General features: G+C 40.1%; 2 protein-coding genes across 4 annotated transcripts in view; one reads left to right on the forward strand and one right to left on the reverse strand.

Moving 5' to 3' along the window:
* The window catches only part of LOC147134827 (neurabin-2-like), a 35,943-nt gene extending 27,493 nt beyond the window's left edge, over positions 1-8,450 (forward strand). For all 3 annotated transcript variants that reach the window (XM_086055416.1, XM_086055418.1, XM_086055417.1), the window contains 5 exons: positions 573-626; positions 742-873; positions 1,678-1,775; positions 1,877-1,973; positions 4,123-8,450. In XM_086055416.1, the coding sequence (XP_085911542.1) occupies positions 573-626; positions 742-873; positions 1,678-1,775; positions 1,877-1,973; positions 4,123-4,176 (435 nt within the window). In that variant the 3' untranslated portion in view covers positions 4,177-8,450. The remainder of the gene's footprint in view (positions 1-572; positions 627-741; positions 874-1,677; positions 1,776-1,876; positions 1,974-4,122) is intronic.
* An 802-nt stretch (positions 8,451-9,252) lies between these two features.
* LOC147134829 (phosphoribosyl pyrophosphate synthase-associated protein 2) lies at positions 9,253-27,097 on the reverse strand. The gene is made up of 11 exons (XM_086056064.1): positions 26,932-27,097; positions 20,519-20,679; positions 17,230-17,282; positions 16,770-16,836; positions 16,479-16,651; positions 14,289-14,404; positions 12,471-12,526; positions 11,974-12,122; positions 11,189-11,259; positions 10,967-11,113; positions 9,253-10,868 (listed from the first exon to the last, which is right to left on the reverse strand). Exons 2-11 carry the CDS (start codon positions 20,599-20,601, stop codon positions 10,710-10,712), a joined length of 1,074 nt encoding a protein of 357 aa, XP_085912190.1. The 5' UTR covers positions 20,602-20,679; positions 26,932-27,097; the 3' UTR covers positions 9,253-10,709.
* Positions 27,098-27,924: the final 827 nt, after the last annotated feature.

A 27,924-nucleotide genomic window follows, 5' to 3' on the forward strand; every position in this document is an offset into this window, starting at 1 on the left:
TTTGTATATCACCTGAGAAGTCCATCAAATCTGGACTACAAATCGAAAAGGAAGACAGATGATGGAGATTAACCTGAGCCTGGATGAGAGGCGAAACGTCTTCAAAGACAGCCAGTTGCGATTGATTCAGTGTCCAGAGAACACAATAACCTGGATGAGTGAGACTATGCGCAGGCTGGAGATTAAAGATCTACTTCAAACATCAGGTCAGGAAGAAAATACTCGTTTACCAGTTTTTAATGTCAGTCTGCTAATTGAATGGAAAATACACCACTCTGTTTGGCTCATACTGTAAATTTGTAAATCTAAATCTAATCTCACCAGCCATGAGCCCCACCGGACTGGGCACAAACTGAAGGCGCTCTAACTTTGGTATGGTGGAAATGAAAAATAAATTAATAATACAAAGGATTCATATTTCTGAAATGTTCGTATCATGAATAAAAGTAGTAAGTGATGCATTATAGTGGGGGGCATTTAGATCAAGTACGGTATGTGTTGTTTACTTTTCGAAACTAAATCACATAAAGAGCCTGTTTACACTCATATCCTACCTCTCCGTCTACTTTCAGCTTCAAATCAAACATGCAGTAACCCAAGCTGAGATCCAGTTGCTGAAGAGGAAGGTGAGAGCCTATTAAAAATCTTACAAAGAAGAAGCAATGCCCGTGTTTTGCACGGCAGACATGTACACCAATATAGCTTCATTTGCTGGCTCAGCTGTGACAAACTTCCCCACAGTTGGCTCACGCAGAGCAGGATAAATTGCGTTGGCGAATGGAGCGTGCTCAGCTGGAACAAAGCATCCGGGACAGTAAAGAGAGGATGGAGAAACTGGAGGGTTATTGGATGGAGGCCCAGTCGCTGTGTAAGGTAATTCATTAGGGAATAACGACACTTAAAAGATAAACGTGGGCAAAATTGTTACCCCACTGTTAACTCATTCACTGCCGGACATTTTCAGATGCTCTTTTACCCTAACGTTAGAAAAAAAATGGAAAAAAATATAAAGAAGTTCCTGGGATTGAATGGCTGGACTGTGAAAAGACAAATAAATACGTCAATGGCAGTAAATGTGTTAATTGAAGAAAAATCCACAGCGGTCGTATGAATAAATTGAATCTGACAAAAATAATAAGAAATAAACTTTTAAATAAATAACCAATGAAAATCAGACATTGCTTTTGAATTGTGGTACAATAGATTAAAAAGAAAATTAACTCTTGAAAAAATGCCTGGACAAAAATGGTGGTACCCTTAGATACGAATGAAAATAATTTGACCGTAGGGACTTGTTCAACCAATGTCCTCTAATTAGCATCACAGGTGTCATCAAACTTGTAATGAGTCGACCTGCCCATTTAAATTTTGACAAGTAGTCACAGCGCTGTTTGGTAACATGGTGGGTACCACACTTAAACACGGACCAGAGTAAGCAAAAGGGCGAGCTATCCCAGGAGATTAGAATGAAAATTATAGACAAGCACGTTAAAGGTAAATGCTATACGACCATTAATTCCGGGGGAAAATTTGTGAAAAATTGGAGAAGAACCAAAGCCCAGCCCAGCCGTATTTGTTTGTTTTCAAACAATAGGCACAGTTTTGAGTTTTATGATTATTCTATATTTCAGCTGTCTCCGATTTACTACGTGTGCGACTGTGTTTATTTTTTTTTAGGCGGTGGACGAACACTTGAAGGAAACCCAGGCTCAATACCAAACCTTAGAGAGGAAGTACAGCAAAGCCAAGAGAATGATCAAAGAATATCAGCAGAAGTAAGGGTGGAAGGACAAACCTAACGCGCTTACGGAATGCCAAGACAATATCTTGTTGATGTGTGTGTGTGTGTGTGTGTCTGTTTGTACGTGCCTTGTAGGGAGCTTGAGTACCTGAAAAAGGAGGCAGCTCAGCGTCAGGCGGAAGAAGACAACGAGGCCTCACACAAAGAGGAGGCCGACAACTTGCAGGAAAAGGTAGATCAAGCCGATTGGATTTGTTTTATGGATATTAATTGAGTGTAGTAACACTTGGAAAACACGTGGCAAACTTCACTATTTCACAATCAGCCGTTCTGTGTTCAAATCTTGTGATTGGTTGGTGTCTGTGCACTTGGTGGGTGAACTGCGCCGCTCGCCCAAAGTCAGCTGGGATAGACACATCACACCTGCGTAGCCATGACCCTAAACAGAAAATGGATGGCGTCTGTACCATTTCTTTTGTATTTATTTATTTGGTATACATATTTGCACATGGGCAGCAAAACAATATAATAACATAACCAGTAACATGGGTTTAACATGGATAAGATCTCACCGCTTTGGCTCACGGCTCAGCTTCAGAAAACAGGTCAGCCGTGATTGGTCGTTACCTGAGCCCTGAGCATTTTCAGTCGACAGAAGTGACAAAATGGCCGCCCCCAGAGATGCCTAAAAATGTGTGAATTTTGCTGCTTAAGTTATATTCCACAAACGCAATATTTATCAGAATGCCTTGTTTCAACTACTAAGCGTGCATAGAACATATTGAAAAAAGTATGTTTGAGTTGACTTCCACTTTAAGATGTCAGTCAACATGGGTGAAATATATCATTAGCGCTAAGTGCTCAAACTGTCATTGAACTCCTTCCCCATCGGGTGGCGCAACAACGCAAGAGTACGTCGTTTAAAACATGAGAACAATATGAAAGATGGTCGGTGCCATATATTGTGGTTCTGTACGACCATGCACACTGTATCTAGTTTGATACAAACCTGCATTCTGCTGGTATTTTAGGATGCAATCCTTTCTGACCAGTATGGTGGAGTAAACATCCATCCATCCATTTCTACAGCGCTTTTCCTCATTGGGATCGCTTAGTAGCGGTCCCATCTGACTTTAGGCAAGACGCATCTTGCACTGGTCTCCAACGACAAGCACAAGCCCCATAGAAAATGGATGGATGAAGAAACTACTCTGATTTGTTTCTACCTTGTGTTCGGTATGACACTGACTTCTTGGTTGATGATCAAGTCCAGTCATGCTCTTATCATAGGACAGGCTTGAAAATCAGTGGCTGGCTGAATAATCCATGTTTATGCTCTTAAAGCGTGGGGTGCGGGGTGCGTATGTCACGCAGTGATGTGCGTATGTCACGCATACTTGCGATATCGTGTGCACATTGCTTTTCAAAGCAGGCCAAGTGTGGTAAACCGCTGAGTTGTGACAACTGTATTGTTTCAGAAAAAAATGTCCCTGAACAAGAGCTAAATTAACTTTAGAAGATTATTGGACAGTGCAGTGCGGATTGAAGTGGTGCCTCACAGTCTCGCTACCCGTTACATGGTTTGAATCTTGGATGCGTGTAGTTTTCATGCGTCATTGAAGACTGAAATTGTCCATAAGCGAATAGGTTGACTTCCTCTTTAAAGTTGAAATCAACCCAAACACATTTTTTTCAAGAATATGTTCCCAGCAGGCCCACTATTTGAAACACGGCATTCTGATTAATGTTGCGTTTGTGCAATATGAGTTAAGCGGCAAAATCCACCCCTTTTTAGCCATCTCAGGGGGCGGCCATTTTGTCATTTTTGTCGACTGAAAATGACATGACAACTACCCACGGCTCAGGCAACGACCAATCATAGCTCGCCTGTTCTCTAAAGCTGAGCCGTGATTGGTCGTTATCTGAGCCCTGGCCGCCCCCAGAGATGGCTAAAAACCAGAAGATTAACTCTTATTAAACAAATGCAATATTTATCAGAATGCCTCGTTTCAACTAGTGGGCTTGCATAGAACATATTCTTGAAAAAATATGTTTGGGTTGATTTCCCTTTTAAATGTGTTTAAATGTGAAAAAAAAAAGAAAACTACTAGCAAAAGTCTGAAAAACCAAAACATTGATCGGCTAGCAATAATAGGTAAAAAAGAAAAGTAGCAAGCAGAATGTAGCTGTTTTTTTTTTTTTTTTTTTTGGTAACAAAATACTCAAGTTGGAGTTTTTCCAATTGAGTTGTCCAGATTATTCATTAACTAGTAGTGAGAAAAGATTGAAATATTTCTCTTGGTCTCATAGAGTGGTGTCATGCTTGCGCAATCTGTGGGTTGTTCCACTGTGTTCACATTCACATGATGTCGTTTCCACAGATTACAGACCTGGAGATCCAAGTGGATGCTCTGAAACCCCCCAACCCCTCCTAGACTGCTCACAGCTCCGCTTCCTTTCCGTGACGGGAGGACGCGGCGCTCTGCCTTCACACTGACGGACTGTTGTTCGGTCGATCACTCACGGGAGCGGGAAGCAGACGGAGCCTGACAAAGTGGAATGCAGAAAAAGAAAAGGAGGATCACCGGGAGAAGAGAGACCTCTGTTTTGGAATTTATGGCCTATCAACAATCCCACAATGCACTTTGTGTGACACCCACAATCTTCCTTGTGTGTCTTCCTGGCAACTGTCTCGGCAATCAACAAGGAAACCCTACTCGGCCTCCCTGTGCTTGATTTCTAGATGATTTATTTTTGTTCTCCCTGGCGTGAAAAGTGTCCTACGGGGAGGATGATAAAGAAGCAGGCTCGTCACAAAGTGCTTTACAGAGTGACAGAGGACGTCTCACGGAGGACTGTCGCTGTGCTTCTTCTCAACTACACAGGTGGTTGCGATGCTTCGCGCACTGGAACTACCGTAGGCAGAATATGCACGGAGAACAAAAGTGATGCGAGTTGAACCCAACAATTCTGCCCCGTTAGTTAGCATTGAAAGAAAAGTCAAAGAAGCCTACAAGCCCATCTCGTGCTCAACTGAATTTTCAGTCTTATTTCTCCATATGCGAAGGAATTAGGTTTGCATTTGGAGTGTGAAAGCGTGGTGACATCCTGTTTGTAAATATTCGTAACGTCTATTTAAGTGTTAAATTAAGCAATGACTTGTGGTGGATACTGAAATAAAAAACACACGCACCCTTGGTGAGGTTTCTGTGACATAGGCTAACGGATCACATCAGAAATGTAACTGATAGAGAAAAACTTGTCTGTAAAATAGAACCATGTGGTTGCACCGTTGCCTAATTTGCATAAAGATGCATGTTAGGCTAGCCGCACACTCTAAATTGTCCATAGGTGTGAATGTGTGTGAATTTGTCTATATGTAACCTGCGATTGGCTGGCAACCAGTCCACGGTATGCCACGCCTCTTGCCGACAGTCAGCTAGGATAGGCTCCACCCACCCTGTGACCCTAATGAACGGGCAACTTCTACATTTGACATATATGATATATTAATGGGACTCTTTTCAAATTTGACAGGCTTTCCCGATCTAGAAAAGGCAATTATTTATTATGACCTCACATAAACCTGCCATTTATCAGGGAGGTGTCGACTTTGTTCGTATCCACCAGGTTTGTTATGAGCAGGCACGTGCACAAAGCAGCAGGTGCTCAGGCCCAAAAAAGGGCACCCATTGCCAAAATTATTTGTACAATTGAGAAAATAACAGTATTATATGTATTTAATTTACGTATATATTTCTGTTAACACTATCGACACAGTATATATATGTGTATATATATATTACATATATATATATGTATATGTATATGTGTGTACACACATTTTAAAGAGGGGGGATTAAGAGAGGAATTAAAAAAATATATATTGATGGAATGAAGAAAAAATGAGCTGCAGAAGAAAAGGGCATTTTTTTTCCATCCAGGGCAAAAGGGCAGGTGCTTGAGCTCTATTTAGTGGCTGTGTGTGCACGTGCCTGGTTATGAGGAAGGCAAGTGTAAAGCTGACATGTTGCTGTATTCAGTGGTCCAGATTGAAGTCTGTTTTAATTCTTTTTTTGGGGGAGAGGAAATCAAGATTCAATAGGCAAACAGGGTGTGAGTAGTCTAATATGTGCTTAGAGATTATAACTTATGTGTTGATGTTTTAGCCATGTGTTTACATGCACATCTGTAGCCTCTTGATTTGGGATCACAAATTTGTTTATATCTTCCATTGGATGCAGGGGGGGGGGGGGTCTTGGGGGTCAAGAAACATATAGGAGTTTTAGTTCATTTTATTTAAACAGAGCTACTGAAATACAAACAGTCATTATATACTTTATAAATAAATTAAAACCCCCAAAAGTTCAGACTGAAAATGTAGTCTTTAGGTATTAATATTGGAGACGTCCCATTTCTTAATTAAATACACAGCTTTAAATATTTTACTCTACAAAGCATTCTTTCCTGACTTCAAGTAATTTCATTAAAGCAAATATTTGACGAATTGGAACAATTATTGGGCATAGTCTTATCTGTGCTTATTTTTGTTAATGTTTAAAAAAAAAAAAAAAACTTGAGTGCTGACTAAGGTCCCCAAATTCTGTGTATGTGCATTTATTCCATTAATGGACATATGTATGGACATATGACATATTAATATGACATATCACAGGACTATGTAGAATTGTATAGAAATACATGTTAACTGGAAATTTGCACAATTTGCAGGTTACTTAAAATATAGTTGGGGGGGGGGGAGTTTTTTTTTTTTTTTTGCAATGCTGTGATTTGACCACTGAATTGGGTATACATAGTATTTAGCTCACATTTTAAAGTTCAGAGTGGACATACTTCCTGGAGATGACCTAATTTTCAAATGTAGGCTACTGAATCACAGCATACTGACTTAACTGATATCATCATAACTGATGATAGTATTAGTTATTAACAATCCTAATAAGTAAGATAGTGATTTGGGTAGCAAAATATAACACAGGACAAGTATAGTGACAGTATTATTTAAAAAAAAAAAAAGATATAAACTCATGTTAGCCATTCCACAAGCCAGCATTTAAAGTTTATTCTGAGTTGTTGACAATTAGAAAGTGCTTTTAGATTATATCAGACAATTCAATAACTTAATCCATTCATTAGTGTGAGCTGGCGCCTATCCCAGCTGACTTTGCTCAGCGTTAGATATTTTTCAGTGTTTCAAACGAGTCGTCCCACAGACTTGGAGTCATTTGCAGAAAGCGGGTCTTGAGTCAAGACCATGTTATCATCCAGACATCTATTTTGTTTTCAAATGCTCAGACTACTATAAAAATTGTGTTAGCAGTGTTGTCATTTACAGTATTGTGACTGAACACTTAAACCCCTGGATGAACGTTTGTAGCAGATGACATTCTGGTTTATGGGATTTGTAGTGTTTAGTGCTACCAAGTGCGAGTTTATTACTATCCATTGTTCCAAAAGTGCTGGGATTAGCAGTAAACGCATCATGTTGTAGCTAATTTTGTCTGCCCCAGATGGCAGATGGCTTCCTCTTCCATATTTTTTGGGGGTTGATTGTGTATTTAGAAAACATGTTTAATTGAAGCACAGCTGGAGCCTCGTGCGTGCTCACACTGTGCACAAATACAATTTATTTCTTGTACGGATGCTGATATCCTGCACTGGTAACATCATTGATCTGTTAAGTGTCTGTTTTGTTTGATTTTTAATTTTTTTTTTTTTTTGAAGATCTTTCGCTGCACTTATGCTTCTTAACTGGATTTTAGGTTGTCACTCTCTTTAGCGAGGTTTGCAGTTGATTTGCCTTGTTAGCTCCTTTTGCCTTTAAAGTTTTTGCATAGCTTTAATGTATGGAAAGCCATTTGAGCATTTTATTCAATCTCCTATTTCTAACATGAAGGTCCATAATACTGCTGCGCTCTTTGTCCTCATAAGACAATGGACCTTAAAATGGATATCAAAGACATGGAATTAATGCTCAACTCCTTTCCATATTAACATATTCTCACAACTCTCCCACATCTGCTCAGTGTTTATGAAAAGCAAAACAAGGCATGTTTACAGCTAAAACGGACACTGGCTTATGTAGATCACACTTCAATTCCATTTGATTGTAGTCAGACCGATGTCTTCCTTCATAACGCCCAAACACGAATGCATTCAAATGTTTACCCTCTAATAAAGTACAGTATTTCACTCACTGAATGGATCTGTAGGAGCAGCTGAATGTGTGAAGTGCCTTGCTTAAAGGGTTAAGAACGACGACAGTATTGGAAGTTGAACACCGCGGTCCAGACGGTGTTTGGTTCATATTATGTGTCAATACTCAGGGTGGAAATAAAACTGGAAAGTGTCCTGGAATCACTACTAACACTATTGATATCCACATTTGCATTGGTCCAATAGAGCAGATGGAAACAAGGTTTTAATGTTGTGTCATTTACCCAAACCTCCCCCTTTTTTTTTTTTTTTTTTTTTTTTTTTTATGTGCTTGGCTTCGAACAAAGTGATGGAATAAGAGATGTGCCATGGAATTTGCTGAATGAAAGGTAGTTAGGAGTTGGTGCCAAACAGTGTGAGTGGGACAATCCTTACCTCTCCGCCTGGGTCCGTTTGTCAGTGGATGTCACCATGTTTGTCTGAACCAACACCTGTTTATCAGCATTTCAATAAACATGTTGAAGTACAACAACATAGGCAATTGATTCTTTTACCATTTACATCGTTGAGCATGAATGTGAATCAAGTGGGCAACGGTTTATGCTGTTTATGAATGAACAGAGTACATTTTACAAACAATATGTGCACTTTTATCCATGTACATATGTATTACACATATAATACACATATATTTATTAGGGCTGTCAAAGTTAAAGTGTTGACTATGAGATTCATTTTAATTTTATAACGCATTAAAACAATGAACTCTTTTTTTTTTTAGGTTTTATTAAGGCAGCTGACCTCTGCTCACTTTGCAGCCAAACTTAGAGAGTCACTGTCACAGAGTTGTACGTCTTTGGTGTGTCTTTCAAGAGTTGTATTTTACAGGAAAAGAATCGTATTCAAGGATCGAAGAAAGCTATTAGAACAGTCTTTGAATCAAAATATACATTTCATTTTTTTCATATTAATTCCAAGATTTTGCTCAAGTAAACATCAGCTCCGAAGCTTCTTAAAAAAAAATGTAATTGAAAAATGACTAATCTCGATCAATTATGGAAAATTTTGCTATTAGTTAAAAAAAAATGTAATTGTTTGACAGCACTAAATGAAGTCTACCCACTAACAAAAATGAACCAGATTACCTTTTCAAATGTCCAGCATTGTGATTTTGACTTGAATGTGATTAATCATTCAGCCCAAGTGCCTATAATATGCAAACATGCCCTGTTTACGGGCATTGACAAAGATTGACATGGTACGTGTATGTAACTGGACTGACACAAGCTCTCACTCAGTGCATATGAACATATTGAAAGAAAAAAGACACAAGGGAGTTTTTATTTTCCTGTTTATTCAGTTAGTGCTGAAAATAAATACAAAACATTTTTGGACCACATCTGGAAAAGTGCCAAAGACCTGCTTCAGTCAATTTGTTTGCTAGAAAAACAGTGTTAGCTTCCTAGCTTTGTATTTCTGTGTTAAGGATGAACGCCATGAGTGTCTTCTATCATGATGATGTCGGATCAATTGCGCTTCATCAGACTACTAAACTTTTACACTGGCGGAGGAACGGCATGTGACTTTTTAGGAAGGACAAATTGACATCCACGTTGTCCCAGGACTTTGAACAGCTTTGTGGCATTGGAGATAAACACAAGGAGGTATTGAGTGGATAATGGCACAAAGTGTTAAATGGATACACTCACACATTACTTCGGAGGCATCAGAAGACATTACAAAAGGTATTTGTTAATTCCAGTTCATATTCAACAAGTAGCAGATTTGACCCCAGTTGTAACTATGGCAACAAACACACACACAAAAAAACCAACTAATTCCATCTAGCTGAAAGGACTCATCAGTAGCATAATACATCAGCCCAAAAACAAAAAAACAAACACAAACTGACCAAAAGACATCCAATTAAAAGCAGCAGGACGCTTCTCATTCCACAAAGCAAGACTAGTTGAAAACCTGATTTATTACCAGATCTGTCCTGAATGACTTGACTGTCTGGCGAAGGACTGTATTTGTATTTGTGTGTGTTGCAAGTGTCCCGCCCAAAGGCACTGGCATGCGTTTGGTACAATCTTTCTTTGAGGACATTCATCACTAACATTTATCCTGAAGACAAGTCGCTCATTTACCAGAAACCTTTACTAGAAATGAGACACTGAGTGCTCACTTTGACCCGAGCTGACTGACGCATCTTCGAGTGGATATCATTAAAAAAAAAAAAAGCTATATGCTAATATTGCTATAACCCTTGAAACACTGAAGATTTGAGGATGATTTGAACTGTGATAAATAAACTTGCTCTGACAATTTAAAAAAATAAAATAAAAAGTTGTAATACGCTGCTATGTGGGAACTATAAATACTACAAACAACGCGAAGAAAGAAGACTAACGCTAACGATTGGCATCGAGTGGAAACACAGGAGTGAGACTGCTAAGAGAACAGTGATTTTACTTGAGACAAGAGTGACGGTAGTGCATTGAGGACATGGAATCAGTCCCTGTTCGGATACTGGAAGAAAAGCACTACTTTGCGAAAGTGTGTATCAGTCATCTCGACTACGCTCAAGATTTCGGGACATTCGGGTGAAGGCCCAAATTCCCTAATTATGTGAGTAGCGCATGTTGCTTCTTCAGTAATGTAAAAAATACATAGAGGACATCAGTGTATGGGCGTGTTTTTATTGTGTGTGTGTGTGTCTATCTACAGTGCACGCTTTGAGGTCTGACAAGGCAAATGGCATGTAACAGTGTGCGCGTGTACAGACGGTTCAGTCGTCCACTCCTATGTTACGGAAAAGATAGGACATGGACTCTCCGTTGTGGATGCGTCGGATGGCCTCCGACAGGATCATGCTGATGTCCACCGTCTTGATTTTGGGACACTGGAGTTTCTGCAGTTCGTGAGGGATCGTGTTGGTCACCACCACCTTTGGGGAAAACAAAGGTCAGGAAGGGAAAGGGGGGGGGGGGGGGGAGGGGAGAAGCACGGAGAGAAGCGGTGGGTGGCCGGCACCGACGAGCGCACCTCGTCGATGGCGGACTCCTCGATGAATCTGGGCGCGTCGCACGAGAGGATGCCGTGCGTTGCCATGATGAAGATCTTGTAGGCTCCCCGTTCCTTCAGCGTCTCTGCCGCCGCGACAAAACTGTCAACGTCGTCGATGATGTCATCCTGCGGAAGGAGCAGCTAAGTCAGACTGCTTTTTCCCGGCCATATCATCCGAAGAATGATTTCTTCCTTTCTTACCACTATGATGGCGATGCGGCCGCCTACATCTCCGACCACGGTGATGGGGGGCTTCTCCTTGGGAATCAACACTGGAAGTTACATGGTAAGAATGAGGGACTTCATTTGTACCAATTCCATTAAATAGTACCTTGGACGGGGGCTTTTTTTTTAATTTTTTTTTTTTTTTTAACTCAACTGCAGAGTATCAGGGCTCTAATCTGGCCTACCATACATTTACATGTTTTTATTTCTAAAATTGGTTAATTGAAATGTATTTATTCATTTATATATAATTAAAAAAATCAGCTTACTTGATTTATTTTAAATGATGAAATAAAGCAGTATAATCCACAGGTTTACAAATGCACTGAACAATTTTGTTGTTGTTGAATCAATTATAATTAATTCTTAATTATACCATTAATGACCATTATTCATTGTCTTCCCGCCCACCAAACCTCTCTCCATTTATTATGGCGCATCTGCAGAATGGGATGTGGTGGCACCCTGATGGCTGCCAAGCCTGCTTTCCACAGGAGGGCTGTAATGTTCCTCTGCGACACTCACCCACTCCACCTCCACGTGCTCGTCTGTGTGTCGTGTATTAATGTATGCCTGTTTGTTGATTATTTTGTCTTTTCAAATCCATATTGCGCTCTGCTAAGTGCAGTGTGAAAAGGACTTTAGAGCAACAACGAAAACTCAATTTTGTCCCATGAACCATACGGTGTGAATCCCCAAGAATTGAAGAATGCAAAAATATGATAATTTAAGAACAACGGGTAAATGTTTGGGGTTGTTACATGGTATCTCCATGCTTGGATGTATGGCTCCAGCGGTCTTGACGGTGGGTGGCGATTGTCGGCCGTCAACCTGATCGGACTCGGCATCCTGAGCTTCGCCATGGATCACCGCGATCCCGAGACGCAAGCGCTCGGCAAACGACTGGGCCCTGCGTGCCGAGAAAACACAAACGCCTTTTGTTTTGCTGGTTGCGCAAAGATGGGGCAGTAGAAAATCAAGAAAAACTGACTAAGTTAAGAGCATTGAAATGTTGGATTTTGCCAACTTCTTGTCCAAATGAGTCACACACACACACACAAATGGAACAGTGACAGTATTCACTTTCGTTAGATTGCTGCCAACAGATTTTAACTGTAATAACTACACTGTTTGAAAAGCGTTTGTCCTTCACTGTTGGGTGGATTGAGAATCCAATTAGCCAACCACCAAATAAAAATGACAGTACAGAAACATAGATGGATGTTTACTATGTACAGTTCAGAAGAGATGAACCAACCTTTTGGCAGAAGCTGGTGATTTGGCCACAATCACAGCATTCCTGTAGTCGGGGATCTGGAGGGCCAAAGAACATGGAGAACTAAAATACCTATTTGCTATGAATGTTAGGCTTGCAATTATTATTATTTTTTTGTGTTCAAATAATTACATTTACGTGTTTAAAAGGAAAGTGGGTTTTAATCATTTTAAAAGGTATTTCAAGTGTGTAAGAGGGGTAAAACGATAAAAATTGTCTCGCTCAAGGTCGCAGAATTTCACCGCGAGTGGGAACACATCACAGGCAAAATCAGAGGTTCATTGTATTTTAAATTAACATTTGTTTTACAAAATATGTGGTTGGTTATTTCTAATTAACGCAGTTATAACAATCAAAATTAATAAAATTGAAAATTGAAATAAAAATGTAAAAAAATAAAACATTGAAAAAAGAGAATCATTGAACTATATTTAATATAATATTTTTACATACGCTTTTAAAATTTTACATTGATCATTAGCAAATTTTAAATCAAAGATGGCTTTGTGTGTTCCTAAACATATTTTGGACGCTGATTTTAAAAATGTCTGAGAGTTTCATTTTTATTTTATTTTTTTTAAGTTTGACCTATAAAAGCAATACGGATTTTACCATGCATTTCAGTTTATAGCTACAATGTTTCAAAAATAAATTCCAGCTGTTGCTGAACCTAACCCTTTATTCATAAATATTACAGATTAAATTATTTTTATTATGTCAGGGTTCCCACTCTTTTCTTGAAATTATTTTCCAGGACTTTCTCATTTTTCCAAGTGAATTTATCACAAATTCCACCAATAAATTCCACCACCAAACTTTGGGGAAATGTTATTTTCTACAGTTGTGCGTTACATTTTGTACTTTGCGCCACATTGATTCAAATACCATACCAAATTGGCTCACAAAAACGAACGGCTCGCTCACAGCTGTGAATCGATTCTCATCAAAAAGAACAACTTGTTGCTGTCAGATAACGGGGCAAGTACGAAATGCTGAGTGAAAGGTGGCCCAAGACTACCTGTCGCTATCTCGAAGCCGTCGTCATGGCTGCTAACGGGTCGACAGCAACCAGAGATGCATTTCATCTCAGAGCGCACAGCAAAAAGTGACGACATGCCAATTTACAGCTCTCAGAGGATACAGAGGGCGAAAAAGCTCACACTTGATATACAGCAACAATCTTGAACTGGACGTCCCTAGTTTTGGTGCTTTTTTTAGAGTAAATAAATCCTTACTTGGGTCTGAAAAGTCTGAAAATGTGTATTTATTTATTCATTTGGATATAGCCCTTGAGATGATCCATTTCATTTTAGAGGGGGTACAATCTAGCAACAAAGTCATATGGAAACAATGGGCAGAAGAACTGCTCCAAGGGAATATGCAATTTGATTGGTCGGTAACCTCACACGGGGCGCTTTTCCGGCTACAAGCCGAGATGAAACAGAAAAGTGCAACAGCGCAATGTTGCCTATTGAAGGCAGGTGTTCCGCCCGTTTGCATTCACCCACAAGGCGAAGAGAAGCAGAGGGAGGAAAAATGATTTTCCAGGCCACTTTGTGATTTCCATGACTGGAAAATTGGTCAATCATCTCTCTGCATTATTGTTATTATGACGGGGGATGATGAAAACCTGATGTGCTAGAGAAAAATACAAGTTAGCTGGTATAATGGATGACGTTTACTCTGTTCAAGCAGGTTTTCTTCACAAAAATCATTGACAAGGGCAGGAAGTGGCCAGGAGGCGTAGCATCATTAAAACATACAGTACGGTGAAATCAGATTTGGTAATGAGAGTTTTACCTCTTCTTGGATATACTGCAACAAGAAAGGCGATGCTCTCAGGTTGTCTACTGGGATGTTGAAAAAGCCTTGAATCTCCTTCTGATGAAGGTCCATGGTGATCAGGTGTGTGAGACCTCCACAACACGAGTAATAATGCCAGTGTTACTGTTGTAGTGGCAACATTTGGCCACATGGTTACAATCAATGTTCACTCTAAACTGTGCATGTGAGCAATTGCACACTGCTCTTACCCTCTCAGTGCAAAGCAAATGTATGCAGCACATAAAAAAAATTAAAAACAAAATAAATCAAACCTAAGATGCATTGACATTTTGCATTTTCATATTAGCCTAATACAAAGAAATTGAGAATTTTACTTTGAACATGTGGTTGACGGAGCGGGAAGAAAAATGCATTAAAAAAAAAAATTAAAAAAAGAATGGTGAAAGTGTGGCAGCATTTCAGACTGAAATGCACACCACGTTGTGTAATCATTGTCACACGGACCATGCTCCCCCCCGAAGACACCCACTCTGTTACTTTTACCTAGTCTCGGATTCTACACGTGGCTTGTTTACAGTGATATTAATGCTGATACAACATTATCCCTGAAATTGAGAAAATTCCCATATTTACTGGGCTATGTAAAGTCCTTAAAATCCTTTTTGAGGATTATAATCTACCAAGTGAAGCATCTCAACACTTTTACAGAAATGATCAATAACATTATGCAGCCTTTAATATAGTTTAGCTTTTACACAATTTTTATACTCACATACTGTTGATGAAAAGCGTCACTTATGTCACTCTTCACTTCATACATCTTGTATAATAAACTAGCAAATGAAGCCATCATTTATGACAAAAAAAATATGACTCCAAAAAATCCCATTTTCTTATGATTTCTTACAATATTTTTGCGAGGATCGTCCTTCGGTCATCTACGTGCCGACTGAAGACTTCACGTCACTTTTCGTGGCTTTCAGAATCGGATTGTGGTGAAAAGTTATTCGGAGTAAAACACGCTTTATTCAGAAATACTTCATGTTAGAAATCTCACATTTTATTATTAGTAATTGCTGGCATTTGATAAATTCATTGCGTTTCGATGTAGTGCTGAGATGTCCCACACTATGAGCAGGCATTGAACACTCCTCGACGCGAAGTGTTGATAGCGAGGGACGTGGTTTCTTTTCCTTTTCCTCCGACACAGCTAGCTTGTAGTTTGTTCGTGCCAGCAAACTCAGTAGTTGCAGATTTCCCGTGTTTCACAACGTTTGCTGTTGTGTGTAAATGTTAAAAGGTGAGTTTAATAATTTAGGTTCGTGTCAGGTAACTGCTGTACATAATGTGTGAATGTGTATTGTATGTATTGTTTGGCTGTTTCATTGCTTAATACGGTGAACTGTAATATTTAGGCATATTGTCAACTAATGGATGTGCATTGGATGATGTTGCTAGGTTATTCTTTGTCTGTGTTGTTGCAGACCACAAGAAATAGACGTGTCAAGTGTTCTCTGATAGGAGCACCCACATTCATACCTTGCCACTCTAAAACAGAGTCAGCTGGAGACATCATACCAATCATATGATCCTCTCCGTTTTACTTCACATTATGTACAGTTCACACAATCTTGCAGCCCAAGTCAACCAGAAAATTGTTTCCAGTTTGGCAGGAGGAACGCAAACGTTCCGTTGATCTTGTTTCACAAGACGGGCAGCGGCTTCTCGGGTCATAAGCGGAAGTGACATACGAGCTGCCTCGCAAAAGTAGCAGTGATGTACTTTATCTTATTTTTTATTTAGTAACTCCGAACATACAAACCCAACAGCCAGGCAAACGTAGAGGCAAAGAAATATATTACAGAAATATAAAGCGTGACATCATCAGCAGGCGCGAAGGACCCGATCCAATCTGGACATTTAAAAAAATGTAAATGAACATTCTATCAGTCCGGCCCTCGGCTTGTCGCAAATTTTTTTTATTTGGCCCTCCGTCCATTTGACTTTGACACCCCTGGTTTAAAACATCTGCCTCACAGTCAAATGAGAATTAGAAGGAATATTGGCTACACCAGAATTAAAGTTCTGCCTTTCATTCGAATGCATTCTTTCACAGCTGCACTGTCGGTGCACACCTAACACTGTGTTAAAATCACTTGCACTTACTTCTCCACTCAACTTGTAAGTGCAGTATATTCTACTCACCTGCTTTACACATCATGGAGGCGATAAGCTTGGAGACGATGGAGCCCCTCTTTCTCATCTTACACTGTTTACTGTAAGGGAAGTAGGGGAGGACGCCTGTGATGGTTTTTGCACAAGATGTCCTGCATGCATACACCAAGATCAGCATCTCCATAATGGTTGTGTTCACATCTCTGGTCAGCCGAGGGTTGAAGACAGAAGAGGAAATAGAACGAAAATAGAAGGTTTAAAATAAGGAAGACGTGACTCGGGGGAAAAATTGCTGAAATGAAGTTAGGAGCTCATTCCTACTTGGACACGGTCTGAATGACAAAGACATCCTTCCCTCGCACGGACTCTTGGATTTGTACACGTGTTTCTATGGGAACAAGAGAGGACATGGGAAGAAGATATCAGCGAGGCCTCTAAATGCCTTCAATGAGTAGGCGGTGTCTCCCACACAGACACACAACCGCTTTGTGTGAAAATGCAGATGTTTGTGCTCGAAAAATGTGCCATCAAGACAAAGTTTAGAGCAAACATTCCCAGAGTCATACTACTCACACATTGATTATACAAAGTGTTACATTTTGCTTACTCCATGACTTCAACAAAGTCACTCGTACAAGATCTTTGTCAGCATATTTTATAGCAGTTGACAATTTTACATTTCTTTAAAAACAACCACTCAGATTTATTCTACATTATGCCATTAACGTAGTGTAATATGTAATGTGAGGAGGGAGCTTTTCCCCTTGAGACATTAGTTTACCTCGGTTGGCTTCCTGGTACACCTGCACCTTGCCAAGCTCCACCCCTAATCGCCTGAGAGAGAATAAACAGAGTTAAGTTGTTCAATTATGGGGCAGAAAGCAAGATACGTCAGGCCTCTAAATCATTAGTGAATGTTAGCAGTGTGATGTACAATCTAAAGCGGTAAAAAAAAAAAAAAGTATACACTCTAAAGTTGCAACAAAAACGAGACATGCATTTTTTTGCAAACGGTTCCTAGATGCCTTCATAAAAGGCGCTTGCCTTGGCTTGGCTATTTCCGTCAAAATACACACAGCATACGTAACGTCCACATTTTGGGGATGTGCTTCTACCTGATACAAATGTGACACTACTAACCCCCTCTAATTGCTGGGCCAATGGCACTTTTACGCACTCCCGTGAGCCGCCATAACGCTTTGCTTGAATTTTGACCCAGCATCCATTTTCACTTCATTAACCAGCCATCGAATTACACTTTCCAATTAGCGCAAGCGGACACATCGCCAAACACAAAATACTCCCTTGTCCCCATGTTGACAGCTTAGCTGAACATTCAAGCATCTGCTGCCTATCAGAAGCTCATGATGATAATATTGTTTGCTAACACTTATCTGTGATCGCGGTGCAGTTCAGCTTACTTTTGGGCTTTGGCCTAATAGTGCTTCCATGCAGCATGGCAGCAGGACTCTGGCCGTCACATGGTGGTTCAAATTTCAGAGCAGCTTGTTCGCAGGCATATTTCCAGAAATAACTGACTTTAATTATCACACTCGATGCATTCCCTTTAAGAATATGTCTAATTGCTGAAGGTTTATCCTTTAGCTGGAAATGACAAGAAAGAGGCAAAAGACAGAGTGTTCTAGATTATTGGCTAATGAACATTCCAGTCCAGGTGATCATGAACATTTGAGGCATACTGTATATGCTCTGCTACCCCGAAAAAAAAAAAAAGAAGAAAAAAATAGCAGGCGACGGTGCTTGAGAAACTAGTTGTAACTTGCCTGCCAGAAAGCCCACCTCTGCAACTCACAGTGGAACAAGCCGAGCAAGTGGCACAAGGTGTAGGCAAAATATTACGTCCAATAATATTATGACCAACAGCTGACAATTGTGTGCTAAAAATTACAGCATTTGAATGTACTGCTAAAAGCGTGTGGAAATATTTTCCCCAAAATGAGAACAGTCCATTGCAAAATATGCAAATCTATCCTGGAAAAACTAACAACAAGTGAAATAGAAATTTTACTTTACTTTATTTTTGTCAGGCTACAATGTGGAGTCTTACAACAAACATAAGAGCTCGATGAAGAGGAACAACCACAGAGCTCCCATTAATTACAACAACCACAGTCAGTAATGATGAGTGGCATTTTTATTGGCTTTATTTGCTTCTATGCTGGTCTTTCAAAAAACATCTTCAAATGAAATCAGTCCGTAGCACAAAAAAATGTTTGGGACCGCAAATACAGCAACATTCCACCCTGTTTTACCATAAACCTTACATTGGATGGATAATAGAAAGTTTTCAAGAAATGTAGTCTTCATATCTGCTGGTAGTAAAATATATATTTTATGATGATCTCAGCACACATTTAACCTTCATTGTTTTGTGGTCAAATGTTATAGGTCACCTCTAAAAAAAACACTGATACTTAGCTAGCCATCTAGCTATTCTGAAATGCATTGTGCAGGTCCTAGTTTTATAATAAAGATGGAGTAAAAGTTATGCATGAAAACATACATGTATGATTATCATCAGCGGATAATAATAATAATCAGTCCACCACAACTATTGACCTGTGGACATCAGGGCAGAGGAGCAAAAATATTGACAAGGGAGGGACCCTTAACTTGAAAGGTGAGTCTTAAAGATTAGATATAGACCGATATGTTCTTTTTCAAGGCCGATACCGTTTATTAGGAGTCAAGGAGACCGATAACCGATATTTGGAGCCGATATTCATTTTCACTAAAAAGTAAAATATTGGCGTCAAAATAAAAATGAAAAAAACCTCTGAACTTTGTTTAATCATCTTTGAGCATACGTTTATTAAACAATTTTTCAGATTTGCATAATGTTGATTTAAAAAAAACAAAACTTTTATAAATGTTTGCCAATGTGGCCATCTTTGTAGTAAAATTCTAACAAAAAAGGGATCGCTTAGAAAGTTCACAGAAAATGTAAATAAATACGTCCTTGAAGTTAGCACGTTTTAAATTGATTTATTATTGGCCATCCGATTTTTAAAAAAGGCTGATACCGATATTTGTCAAAATACTGAATATCGGCGCCGATAATCGGTCTATCGCTATTAAAGATTTTACAAAATAAATCCAACCGTGACAGGAGACAGTCTTGGAATTTTACAGAACTCAATTTGGATACAAAGGAGCAAAAATTTCAGGCAAGGTGCATCATAAACTCTATTTTACTTTCGCAGAGTGATGATTAGAAAGTGGACTATCTTAACATTACTTTAATATTTAATTAAGGTAATTCAGTGATATTTTTCTTCAACGGTTAAAAGAAAAATACTTTTTCAGAGTCTTTTGCCACTTCCTTGTGACATTTCCAGAAAGAAGCCACCCATCCAACAAACACAAATCTGTTTTAACTCGAAATTAGGCCCTGGTACAAATGAATGTAATTTCAAGCCACTCGTCATGGGAAAACCTGACTAGTGAGCCTGCAGTCTGTACATCTTGGGTTAAATGTCAACACAAAACGAGTACTGTAAATTTCGGTATATCAATGCCTCAAGAGCCAAGTCAAACACAAAAGTTGTTCTATAAACATTCACACTCGCAGACTGCGACGTCCTTGAGAGTGACGTTTATTATAGTGAGTGTGGGAAGAGTTGCAGCTTTGGGAATATTTTTGATAATAAAAGCTAAAAGATGTCAAAACTAACCTTTCATAACAGCTTCAAAGAACGTTAATTTGGGATAGAATGTTGCTGTCTGACAGCCGTCTGCAGGAAACAACGGTTACAGTATACATTTTGCTGAATCATCACTGTGTTTGTGAAGGCTTGCCACACCTGCAAGTGGTACTGGTCATGCTGCACTGTCAACATTGCATGCGCTGACCCGACCATAAGCAGTAATTGAGGTGCATTGTTTACAGGAAGCATCAATGAAACGCGCTGTTCTGTACTGTACAAGAAGCTACATTCTCTCTATTTCCGAGACAAATGGAGGCGACAGATGACAATGACGTTTTGTTGCATGACTCTGCTCCACTTGCCTCTCCAATTGCGAGTGTGTGAAAACTGTCATGTACTCACTCTGCAATCCTCTTGCCCAACTCGCGGCTGGACGGGTGCGAGTTGGCGGTGAAGATAACCAGGCCGCCCTTGGTGTGGTTCATGTCGCTAGGGCTTCGGCCGCTACTCTCCACACACTCAGGCAGAGGATCCCTAGGCACCCACGCTGCGCTGAGCCCTTCCTACATGACACAAGGCGGAGCAAATACTTAGTTGCTGTTAAACAAACGAGTCATGTCAACTCTGGCTCATCTCTTGCAGCTCTGACAAAAGTCTACAACCTGAAGGGCTGTGATGCAAACTTTATTGACACATTTCAGTGTACCAGTACATCTTTTTTCAGGTCAAGTTTGAGTACTTAAATTTAAAGTACCCGCCCAATGTGCCATTATGCCTTGCAACTGAGATGAAAATGTTTTTTTTTTTTATTTCAAAGATTATTTTTGTTATTTATTATTGTTCAAGGTGGTCGACTGGTTAGCACGTCCGCCTCACAGTTCGGAGGTCGTATCCCGGCTCCGACCTCCCTGTGTGGAGTTTGCATGTTCCCCCGTGCCTGCGTGGGTTTTCTCCGGGCATTCCGGATTCCTCCCACATTCCAAAAACATGCATGGTAAGTTGATTGGACTCTCTAAATTGCCCCTAGGTGGGATTGTGAGTGCGGTTGTTCGTTTGTCTCTGTGTCCCCCGCCTACTGGCTGAAGCCGGCTGAGATAGGCTCCAGCACGCCCGCGATCCTTGTGGGGATAACCGGTAGATGTGGTCCATATACATCGTCATCGATATCATCGTCTATCTTGCTTTCACGATGTGTAATTTGACATTATCGAGCATTAATACTGCCTCGAAAAGCATAACGAGTCAGTCGACGGCCGCAAAGTATGAGGAAATGCTGAAACCCTCATTCGGCAAATCAGGTTGCAATGACGGCAGATGAGCAGAAGGTGATAAGCATCCGACGAATCAGCGGGCAGGACCCAGTCACGTGATTCTGTCCGCAATTCAGCCGCTCTGTTTCAAGTATGGAGGAGTGTCCAGCGGGGAATAATAGCAAGGCGCAAGTCCACGTCGTCAGTAGTCTGTAAATGGTTTGGGGTTGACAAGACTGACGTCGGTGGGAATAACATTGTTAGATGTGCCAAAACGGTCACCGGGAAGAGCAATTCCGTTCCACCACGGGCCATATGGATTACGAGGAAAACTTGGCGACCGCGCAAGCACGCTAAACAAAAGCTTAAACACACACACACTCAGAAAACAGTTGCCGAGTTGAACCAACAAATATAAACGCACGCACTCACGCACATACACACTCAATATTTTAGCGAGCAAGTCAAACGTGACAGCCTGGATGTTTGGTTAACATTCAGTTTACGCGCTTTTAGTCCGCATCATTCATAACTATCCTGTATTCTCGAGGCATGTTGCGCAAACTACGGCGGTTTATTAGTCTGACGCCAGGATACACCCAAACATGAATAAAGTCACAAGTCTACATATCACAGCCATGAATGAGTCGGAAAATGTTTTGTTATTCAACGTAATTCTGAATACGGTGGCCAATGTATGAGAATGGGTGTTGTCATGACGTCTTTTTTCTCTCTCTCGCTGGGTGACACTTCGTCGCATAAATTTTTTCTCATTCTGATTGTTCTCGTAGTTGGCAGTGGTACACCAGCACTTACTGCAGCTCAAAATGTCACATCATTAGGGAATAACAGCAGAGACATTTAAATGACATAAATCAAATGTAAGTCTATACATAATTTTTTGTTCTTTATTGTTAAATATTGTCATAGAAAACATCATTGTTTTGCAGGAGCTGTATTTGGCAATTTAAAAGAGATGTTCCAAAACGCTGTCCATCCACAATTGGTCTGTGAAGCAAGTGCAGACTTAAAATATTCTTTTGGAGAATATCGTCAAATTATCGTTAGAGTTTTTTGAAAAAAAATAGAGATTTTTTTTTTTTTTTGCCCATATCGCCCACCTCTAATAAGCGGTATAGATAATGGATGGGATTATTGTTCAAAAACCTCTTGAACATGGCATATCGACACTGTCCTCTGAAAAACACTTAGGTCCATTTTTTTTCTGTTTAATTTTTACGTGAATGGAGTTTCCGCATTAGACACCCCATTGACATGATTTTTTTTTAAATGACAAAGTTGGACATACGTGTTTTTCACAGGACAGCGACGATACCTCTCACTTAAAACATAACACATTTACAGCATGGGTGTCAAACTCATTTTTTGTCGGGGGCCACATCGTAGTTATGGTGTCCCTCGGAGGGCCGTTATGACTGAACGCATAAAAATGTATGATCGCTTTATATGATGGCATACGCACAACAAATTGATAGTTAGTTTTGAAATTAGAAGGCGGTAAGTAACAATTTTCCTTCGCGGCTCACACAAAATGAGGTTGGGGGCCGGATCTGGCCCCCGGGCCTTGAGTTTGACATTGGAGACTTTAGAGTATCAACTCGTCTTTGCTATCATTTCATAAGTATTATTCACTATATTATTATAATTCTATTATTGATTGTCTTGTGTTTGACCTTTATTATGAATAGCACTTTGTTACAGCGGCAGCTGTTCTTTAAAGAAGTCAACTCAGAAATGTTCCTTACAATAATATGTTCTACGCGCAGTTGATCAGGGATCAGGTAACGACCAATCACTGCTCAGCATCAGAAAACAGGCGAGTCTGAACAGTGAACACTAACAGAAACTATGTAAAAGGAGTACAAATGTGTATGGTGGATTTAAATATAGGATGCTATGTTACTTCTTTGTGTTAACCACAAAACAAAGCAAGTAAAAAGAAATACAAGATTGATTTGAGAATATCACAATTTAAAACCGACAGGACAACTGTAGTATCACATCATAGCTTTTCTTTACTCGATGCGTTATAGGCAGCGTGTTGCTCTGGGCTAAGTGCTCGATTTGTGAGTGCAGCCTGGCTGGAGCCGAGCAGAGTGTTGTGAACTAACGACGGGGCTCGCAAAACGTGGGGTTTGGCAGCCGCCGCTGCCCGAGTGAGCTAATTATCCATTTTGCAGAGCCTCATTTGTCGTCGCATAAAAGTGTCGTCATCCGTGTCCTAAAAAGTATCACCACACAAGCTGACCGAAAAGGTAACACTTGAACACGACATGATTGAGCTGGCCTGATACAAACGGAGGAAGACTCCACACAGTTTGGTGTTTGCGCACGAGCGCCTCTTGTTTTCACAGGAAACAAGTCTAGACGTGGAATGAAAAGTGAGAAGTGGCTCGGAGGACCCTCGCGTAGTGCCTGAACCACTCAGCACAGCAAACACACCACAGCACTTTTTTTAATAATACAGTACAGTATAATTTACATATTCATAAATTAATAAAATAAATTCATAAAAGTTTGACCACTGAGGTTCCACAATACCTCTATCAATTTTAAGACTTGGTGGAGGAGTGTCAGCGTTCGCTGAAATGTACACACAGCATATAGTGGATAGTATAAAAAGTCTATATAGTACATTTGTGCTCAAAAGCCAGGTTTTTGTGATACAACAGAATAAGGCGAAGATAAACCATTTCAAAACATTTTCCACCATTAATGTGACCTAAGGGCGGCACGGTGGTCGACTGGTTAGCACGTCCGCCTCACAGTTCAGAGGTCGTGGCCTCGATCCCGGCTCCGGCCTCCCTGTGTGGAGTTTGCAGGTTCTCCCCGTGCCTGCGTGGGTTTCCTCCGGGTACTCCGGTTTCCTCCCACATTCCAAAAACATGCATGGTAAGTTGATTGGACAGTCTAAATTGCCCCTAGGTGTGATTGTGAGTGCGGATGTTTGTCTCTGTGTGCCCTGCGATTGGCTGGCAACCAATTCAGGGTGTCCCCCGCCTACTGCCCGAAGACAACTGGGATAGGCTCCAGCACGCCCGCGACCCTTGTGAAGATAAGCGGTATGGATAATGAATGAATGAATGAATAATGTGACCTAAGCTGTACAACTCAATTGACAAAAAAGGACATCTTTTTGAGACAGGAAGTAAAAAAATAGAATAAAAATTGAGACAATGTATTTGCAAAGGTGTGCACGCCCTCATTTAGGGAATGTGACTGTGTTCAGAATTAACCAGTCACATTCAAACTCATTCGGGATCAGCACACACTGGCTACCATTTAAAGTGTCTCTGATGAACCCCAAATAAAGTTCTGATCTTAAAGTATGCTTTTCATATTTTTTTTTCTTTTTATTAGATTTATTATACAGAAATCTTTTGGTCTTATGCAAAGTTTGGCTTATATGAAAGGCAATTTTTAAATTTGTATTTATTTTTTTTTAAATCTAGTAAAATTACTGCTGTTGACTTAACAGTCTTTTTTAGCATTCATTTATCCAGGGATGAATCAACATCTCAGATAATGTGCAAAAATGGAATCAAAATACAGTGGTCAAAAAGCGAAATAATCAAAAGGCCAAACAATTGGATAGCTCGCCAATATGTCTAGAGAACTATGCCTCAAAAGCTGCACTAAAGCTTTGCCTGAAAGATGTCAGCATATTGTGCAAAACTGCAGGGTACCTCAGTGGTGCTCGGGTCACAATCCAAACCAACAGCACACCAACAAGATCCAATCATGTGTCAAGTGTTAGAGTCTATTTCAGTCCCATGCCATGTCGAAGATGAAGGAACTTTGAGCCAGCTGCGAATGTCAGTTGTTAGCAATCGCCGCTAGCTAGCCGGCCACTGACTGACCAGCTGATTTCAGTGGTGTTATTGTTTTGTTGATTTCACATTACAGTTGTGGTTCTTGTGTAGTAATAAGGGGCTTTGGTTAGGAGGCTCGTGTTCAAAATTAATTAGTTAATGTGGACTATCTCCAGCTGATTTAGATGCATCTCTTCAATATGGATTTGGATCTCACTGTGCTTTCTGTACCACGTCATGATATGTCATTTTTCTTTAGAGTCCCGAAGTTCGGTACATTGGGACAGCGCATTTAATATTACTTCCTCCAATTTGTCCATGCCATTTACTGTGCAAGTCCATCAAAAATATTTAGCTGTTAACACTCTGAAATCACTCTGCCAACCTCTCTCCTATTGGATGTGCTGTCTGACATCACAGCAACGCTGCTCCCGAATTTAATTTTTTTTTCAATTGCTGACGGCAAACGCCGACCTTGCCATACAGTCACAGCACATGCACAATGAATAGGTTTGTTGCCATTGGCTACGCTCTGCTAAAAACGCAGTGTGAAGGGGCCTTTACAGTCATTGGTGGGGACATAATAGCAATGGCTGACTAGTCACCTAACTACTTCTCTGGGCAGCTCAAGCTCTAATTTAGTGAGCGGGGGAGGGCGACTCATGTTCGACGCTCAAGTACGGCACGGTTTTAGCCACGCCCCCAAAATCAAGAAACAAAGAAATGGTTAAAAACGGTTAACTCCACAATTAAGAACCACATAGACCTCAGTCTATGCGTGTGTTTTCAGCAATTATATTCAAATAAGTAAAATGTATTTGGAAATAAATTATGTATGATTTCACTTTACAGGGACTACGAGTGAAGCTAAGAAGGTTTTAAGCACAGTGGTAATCTTTGACCAAATCTTCAACACGAAACTAACAGCAATACGTTTGCATTATATTATAAATGCTGGTTTGAAAGTGTTTCTTTAGTACACAAATGTAAAATGGTTGTAAACAATTTAATCAGACGATTGTGCAATGCTGGAGGTAACACAGCAATGTAGTTTTAAAGAAATTACACCCTGCGGCTATTTTTATATTATAACGACGACGAGCGGAGCATGGCAAGCTTGAGCAGACTGATAACACAATCTGACTAACATTCAGGCAATATCCTGTATTTACGGTTGGCGTAACCATATTTCGCATTAATGGGAATAAATGAACATTATCGCGGTTGGTTTCCCAGTACACATGGGACTACTTCCTTAATATATTTTTACACACGCACATAAAAAAAAGAAAACAATAATATATGAGATACTGAATAACAAAGAAACTGTGATGATAACGTGTTGTCTTGTAGCTCTGGTAATGTCTTGTGCTTGTCTCGTGCCAATAAATTACTCATCTTAAGTCATTACCAGAGGCACGCCATTTGCTCCTCGGTGACGCTAAGCTAGCTGCATAGCAACCGCGTTTCACCGTTTACGTTATACGTTTACTTCCTTGTGTAACACCACCGAGATTAACCTATGTAGGTCAAATTTGTTTTAAATACTTAAGTCAGATGAACCTAAACCAAACTTGCAGGGAAGCAACAACGTTGGCAAACGCCAAACATGCGCTAGAAATAATGAAGCCGTCAAAGGTCTTGAACGCACCACATCGATTTGCATTTGTCGTGAGCGGGTCACTGTAGGAACAACGGCGAACATGATACAAAGCACAATTCAACTTCTTACCAGTTTGCGTTGGCTTTAGGTACAGTCTTTTGCGACCAACAAGGTTCGATTGTTCAAGCCCCTCCAGCCCTTTTCAACCTGTCCCCTCCTTATTCCATCTGGTTGTGCCGAACGCTGATCAGTTTGAGAGGACGTACAAGCTCGACCAATCACTATGGAAAAGGCAAGTGCTGAAGATGCATTCAGGTAAACTCGTAAACAAATACTTCACTTAGCATCCCATGACTTGGTCTTTGAGCGAAGCTGATTATTTTGAGAAGGTAATACAGTATATGCAAGCATGACTAAGCCTATGGTTGATGTTTTATGTGGTCATAAATTACTTCAAACCTCTTCAGTTGCTCAAGTCAAAAGATGTGTGTGCTGCCTATATGGCCACTTGAGGGCAGTGTGCTTCAATGAATACCTCACGCAGTCCTTTCTGACATTTTATCGGAAAAAATCATGCATTCAAAATGTTTAGAACATGAGTCGAATAAGATCATCGTCTGCTGTGATAGAGCTGTAGCATGTTACATTATGATACATTTTCCTTTGCTCCCATGCTGTATATCAGTCCTAGGCAAAGTACGGCCCGGCCACCACAGTCTCTGACCGGCCCTCTCAAAGTCAAGTAAAACGTAAAATATGTAGAGCTTTTATTTTTAAAGTTGTGTTTTTTATGTGCACACATTTGGACGGTCGTACAAGCGAGGTAGCGAGCAAAAGCTATAACTTGTGTCCAAAGTGTTGCCAACATAGCAACATTTTTGCTATATTTAGCGACTTTTTCTAAAAAAAAAAAGTGACGAGCACGAATGACAATCAATGGTCCTAATGTTAACAGCATTGTTATTTTCAGCATGATGGAGGGAAGAGGTCCAAGAAGATATGGCCTGATAATACTGTTCACAACAGTCCGTATTGGGTGTATTATAAGTTATCACTCATTCACAATCAATACACGTCACTGTCAGTAATATTATACTTCCCACTTAACTATGTATTTAGAAT

The sequence above is a fragment of the Filicampus tigris genome, chromosome 16 (assembly GCF_054856515.1).
Source record: "Filicampus tigris isolate MCC_2025a chromosome 16, RoL_Ftig_1.0, whole genome shotgun sequence".
Classification (NCBI taxonomy): domain Eukaryota; kingdom Metazoa; phylum Chordata; class Actinopteri; order Syngnathiformes; family Syngnathidae; genus Filicampus; species Filicampus tigris.